The 6,000-nt window shown below is 38.4% G+C and overlaps 1 protein-coding gene across 3 annotated transcripts in view; it reads left to right on the top strand.

Annotated features, from left to right (window-relative positions):
• Nucleotides 1-263: 263 nt before the first annotated feature.
• The window catches only part of ACSL4 (acyl-CoA synthetase long chain family member 4), a 31,039-nt gene continuing 25,302 nt past the window's right edge, over nucleotides 264-6,000 (top strand). Inside the window, exons 1-2 of one of the 3 annotated variants that reach the window (XM_067471573.1) lie at nucleotides 264-329; nucleotides 4,561-4,797. In XM_067471573.1, coding sequence (XP_067327674.1) covers nucleotides 4,570-4,797 — 228 coding nt within the window. In that variant the 5' untranslated portion in view covers nucleotides 264-329; nucleotides 4,561-4,569. Of the gene's footprint in view, nucleotides 330-4,355; nucleotides 4,798-6,000 lie in introns of all 3 variants that reach the window. The other 2 variants (XM_067471572.1, XM_067471571.1) reach the window with 2 other exon arrangements.

The following is a 6,000-nucleotide window of genomic DNA, read 5'->3' as shown; positions in this document are numbered from 1 at the left end:
GAAAAACACTGCTATACAAAGTTATTGATAATGGAATATTTTAAGAAACCAGCACTGAAGACTTTGTCCCAATACTGGATGTTATGAACTTGGTGTCATCGTTTTGTACTCCTTCTAAACAACAAAGGGACACAAAGTGCCTTTACCATAATATACACGTACAGACACACTTCTGTTAGTAAACAAAAATGTAATGATGCAAAGTAGCGATATAATTGTTAAAAGTTACTAACTTTGAGAAACTGTTTTTATCACAGATACATACGTTTGTTCCTCGCTTCTTTGTGGATTGAATTGATTCTGAAAATCACATTTCTGTTGCATATATTGTAAGTATTTGTGTTCAACTTGCCAATATGTAGTCATGGTTTTTGTTTGCTTGTTTGTTTGTTTGTTTTATGGACATGCAAGAATTAGACTCTATCAGATAGAGTAGTAATAAGAAATACGGCAGTAGAGAATTAAAATCTGCTTCTGCATTTCCAATGTATAAGTGATTGCAAGAGGAAGTTTTTAAACATATTTTAATGCATAAAATCATAATTAGAATTATATCCTAAAGGATAACATAGAGCTTTCTGCCTATTTTGGAGATAACAGTTGGTATTGGGGAAATAGCCTTCTTTAAGCAGCTTTATCTTGAGGAGCAGAAGAGAAAAATGAACTTAAGATGCACATATTTCTGTATAATGTATGGATAAGGTATAGATAGCTGTACCAGCACTTGCTTTTTTCTTTTTGTCAAACGTTCAAGACAGTCATCCCTCCACATTTGAGACTTTGACTTTTGTGGATTTGATTATTCTGGGATTTGCTGAAAACTGTTCTTTCTAGGAATCTCTTGAGTCCTCCCGTGTGACTTTATGGTCAGCTTTCCCCAGCTTAGTTGGAGAACTTAGACGTTTCTAAAGGGAACACCTCTCTAGCTTATTTTTCAGTGCGACTCTATGGTCAGCATCCAGCAAAAGTTGATCATAGAGTTGTACTGGAAGACCTAGAACTTCCTCCAGAAATTAGCCATTTCTTTGGGTTGCTGTGAGCTTTCTGGGGCTATCTGGCCATGTTCAAGAAGCATTATCTCCTGATGTTTTGCCCACATCTGTGGCAGGCATCCTCATTGTCTTGGAACAGTTTCTCCCCGTAGAAATGTTCAGTGTGTTGTCAAAGGCTTTCATGGTCAGAAAAACTGGGTTGCTGTGAGTTTTCTGGGCTGTATGGCCATGTTATAGAAGCATTCTCTCCTGATATTTTACCCACATCTATGGCAGGCATGCTCAGAGGTTATGAGGTTTGTTGGAAAGTAGGTGAATGGGGTTTATATATCTGTGGAATGTTCTGGTTGGGGGAAAGAACTCTTGTCTGTTGGAGGCACGTGTGAATGTTGTAATTGGCCAGCTTGATTAGCATTGAACAGCCTTGCAGCTTCACACCTCCCAACAAAGGATTCCCCCAGATAGGAAACAGCCTGGCTCTGAAGTTGCAAGGCTATTCAATGCTAATCAAGCCAGCCAATTGCAACATTCACACTTGCCTCAGGCAGAGAAGAGTTCTTTCTCCCACCCTGAACATTCCACAGATATAAAACCCTCGCTTGCCTAGTTTCCAACAGACCTCACAACCTCTGAGGATGCCTACCATAGATGTGGGCGAAATGCCAGGACAGAATGCTTCTGAGTCTCTGAGACATAGCCATATAGTTCTAAAAACTCAAAGCAACCCAGTGGTTCCAGCCATGAAAGCCTTGGACAACACAGCAATGTCTATATTGGTGGCCTTTCACTTTTACGGGGGTGGAACCTATACTTCTAGCTCCAGGCAAATGTGGAAGGCTGACGGTACTAACCTTGCACATCTGTGTTATTCACCAGAACTCAGAATTATAATATTCACTTTGCTTACTGTATGTCTGTAGCCTATGTGCACCCAGTGCTTACTGCAATGTTGAATTAACTGGATTTCTTTTCTTTTTTTTCTAATCAAAATGCAATTTAAGAAAATAATATTGCTTTTGCATGCAAGTGTTGGGACTTCTTCTTGGAAAATATCAGAATACTTTATTGATAAGCCACAACAGTGCCAACTGTTTCAGAGTAGGAATAAGTGTCTCAATATGCCACTGGGATAAAACAGAAACTAACTATATTAGGCCAAAATTGCCATTTGATCCAGCTGCTCGCTGTTAGTCATGCCAGTTCTCCAGAAAATATTCAAAAGCAGCAACGATGTAATATCCTCTTATTAGGAACAACGGAAATGTCACAAAATAGCAGGATTTGAAGTTCCAGGCAAGCTGTTGACTAAATCCAGCAATTTTGGAATACTTACAGCTTCATGATTTTCCACTGCTTCTTGTGAACAGAGCGTAAGAAGCTTACTTCTGACACACATGGGACCCCAAGATGTATGGATGTCTTGAACATGTCATTATAGTCCTTTGTCTTAAAAGTAAATGTCCAAGTTCTGCTTATGGAGGAAATAGCGGGGGGGGGGGGGTGTTACTGAAATTCAACAAGCTTTATAGTAAGGTAAAGGTTTCCCCTTGACATTAACATTAAGTCTAGCTGTGTCCAACTCGGGGGGGGGGGGTGCTACCCATCTCTATTTCTAAGCTGAAGAGCCGATGTTGTCCATAGACACCTCCTAGGTCAGTAGTTCTCAACCTGTGGGTCCCCAGGTGTTTTGGCCTACAACTCCCAGAAATCCCAGCCAGTTTACCTGCTGTTAAGATTTCTGGGAGTTGTAGGCCAAAACATCTGGGGACCCACAGGTTGAGAACCACTGTCCTAGGTCATGTGGCCAGCATGACTGCATGGAGCATTGTTACCTTCCCGCCAGAGCAGTACCTATTGATCTACTCACATTTGCATGCTTTTGAACTGCTATGTTGGCAGAAGCTGTGGCTAACAGCAGGAGCTCACCCCACTCTGTGGATTGGAACTGCTGACCCTCCAATCAGCATGTTCTGCAGCTTAGTGTTTTAACCCACTGCGCCACCGTTGCCCCAAGCATTATATACTCAGCATCTATTATTCCTTCAAAGTCCCAATAGTAGTAGTAGTAGTAGTAGTAGTAGTAATGATAATAACAACTTTATTTTTATACCCTGCCTCCATCTCCCAGGAGGGACTCAGGACATCTTACATGGTGACGAGCCTGAACAAACATGGTTCAAATATAACATACTAAAATTTAAAAACAACAAAATAAAACAACAACTTTAAACAGAATATAAGAGCAACCATCAAACCAACAATGTACCTGTAATAATAAACAATTTATAACTCAATTCTAAGGATAGGGCTGGTGGGTAAAGTGTGTAAGTCAAATGGCAACATTAGGGATAGAGGGCAATGTAAGATGGAACATTATGACTTTGGGTATAGAGCAGTAGTAAAGTGCGAGGACGAGATTTTGGGTCCTGGTTAGGGCCAGGTTATCTAGGGGATTGTCTAATCAAAAGCACATCCCTATTTGAAAAATTGCCACTTCCTTCCCATTTGTCAGTATTAGATCCCGGCGTACAGCAACTGAGGCTGATCTAATCTGTCTTGACTTTGTTTTAACAACAGTCTCTGATAAAAGGGCCCATAAATCAGATATGTTTTCAGAAGAGGATTGTGAGATCGCTTTCTGAATAGGGGCTCCTTCCACATGAGAAGGTGCAAAGCATGCCTGTTGGAATGCTTTCCTAACAAAACAGATATCTGCATGTTTACGCTTGAATAGGATAAAAGGCCTTGGTTTTGTCAGGTCGGATGATGAGCTATCACAACCTTCAGTGATTTTTTTTTAGAGAATTTTGCAATAACTGTTGATTGGGACAGGGTGTCGCTTTGACCTGCCAAGAAATCTGGAAGTAAGCACGTCTGTAAACAAAGGATTGATGCAGCTTCCGAAAGGCCTAAGCAGCACTGGTCAGTCTGTCCTAGCTCTTGCACAAATATTTAAAGAAAAGGGATTTGGACTTTTGACCACAGCGATGCAATGATTAGATTGCTTACGTGGATTAAAAGCATCAAATTTAAGGACAGCATATGTCTCCAGACCTTTAAACTTTGGAAGTAGGAGTGGGGAAGAGACTTGGGACAAATATTTACTTCTTTTCTGATCCGTCTTAATGTGAAACCAGTTATTTCAACTACCAGTACCTAGCTACACTTTGAAATGAAACTAATCAGGAATGGATGCTAACAAATGGTTACTAATTTTTTTCCCTCTGCTTGCTGGTTACCTGTGATTTTCAACTTCTTCTGCTGGCTTCCAAATGTTTCTAACCTCTCTGTGATTTCGCTAAAACTGCACCACCCAAATCTCCGTGTTCTGCTTTTGTCTGCTGCGGTTGCTACTGCTTCCAGTTTGCCTTGAGAGAACTCAGACTCTTGAAATCCCCAAAGGACAGGAGACAGATCAAAATAGACTGAGAAAGGAAAAAAAAATCTTCCGACGATGAATTTTAAGCTCAGGCTACGCACCCTTCTCTTGCTCCCTGTGTACCTCTTGATCAATGTGTACAGTACCCTTGTATTCATACCATGGTATTTTCTTACCAATGCAAAGAAGAAAAAAGCAATGGCAAAGCGTTTAAAGGCTAAGCCCGTCTCGGAGAACCCCGGAAGCCCGTACCGATCAATTTCGCATATTGAGTCACTAGCCACCATAGACTTCCCAGGAGCGGACACGCTGGATAAATTGTTCGACTACGCCGTAACCAGGTTTGGGAAAAAGGACTGCCTTGGAACCAGAGAGATCCTGAGTGAAGAGAACGAAATGCAGCCCAATGGAAAAGTATTCAAAAAGGTAATGGCATCTGTAGATATTTCAAGATTGTGAATTGGGTGGGTAGTCTGCCAATCTGGCTTCCCAACAAGCCGGGATCAGTAAAGAAAGCACTAAGAGGGTGAGATATTGCAGAATATTTAGGTCATGATCTAAAGATGAAGGTATTAAAATGGAGAAGATATTGGAATTCTAACCAAAAGGGATACATTGTTAATACAGCTAGTGCTTGAAGCTATATATCAATTTTAAATGTTTTTATTTATATTTAGCAGAAGCCAGTATGTAGTTATGTAGAATGATAAGTACCATATGTACTTGAGTATAAGCCAACCTGAATATAAGCTGAGGAACCTAATTTTACCACACAAAAAACTGGGAAAACATATTGACTCAAGTATAAGCTGTGGGTGGGAAATGCAGCAACTACTGGTAAATTTTAAGATACCAATAACATTACATTAATTGTGACATCAGTAGTTTAAAGGTTTTTGAATATTTGCATAAAACTGTAATTTAAGATAAAACTGTCCAACTCTGATTAAACCATTATTCTAACCTTCTTCAATGTAAATGTGCCTTCGCATCCTTCCAACAGTAATAGAATAAAATAATGTAATAATAATAATAGAGTAAAATAATAAATGTAATAATAAAGAGTGTAAAGTAATAAATGCAATAATAATAAAGTAAAATAATAAATGCAATAATAATAGAGTAAAATAATGTAATAATAATGAATAGAGTAAAATAATAGATGTAATAATAATAACAGATTACAATAATCAATATAATAATAATAAATAGAGTAAAATAATAAATGTAATAAAAATAATATTAACAGAGTAAAATAATAAATAACTGACTCGCACATAAGCCAAGGGGGGCCTTTTCAGCCTAAAAAAAGGGGTGAAAAACTCAGCTTATACTTGAGTAATATGGTATATGTAATAGTTTGATTTGCTTGTAGAGGGGGAAAGTGCTTTTAATGTGTGGGTCTTTTAAAAAATATTTTGTGTGTATTTTTTTCTATTTAATTGTTTTAGTTTTGTTTATTATATGGGGAATGATGGTTGGCTGTTGGTTCATTTTGTGGAAGTGGATTGTGGGGATTTTGGAGTTTGTATTTTTATTTTGTTTGTGTTTTAAATTAAATGTGTAAGTAATAAAGAGAGCACTGGATTTTTTTTACAGTAGAAATATTTAAATGTTAATTTCAGATCT

Source organism: Anolis sagrei, chromosome 10 (genome assembly GCF_037176765.1).
Source record: "Anolis sagrei isolate rAnoSag1 chromosome 10, rAnoSag1.mat, whole genome shotgun sequence".
NCBI classification, from domain to species: Eukaryota; Metazoa; Chordata; class Lepidosauria; order Squamata; family Dactyloidae; genus Anolis; species Anolis sagrei.
Note: the sequence above shows the minus strand (reverse complement) of the source record. Positions and strands in the feature narration are given on the sequence as shown.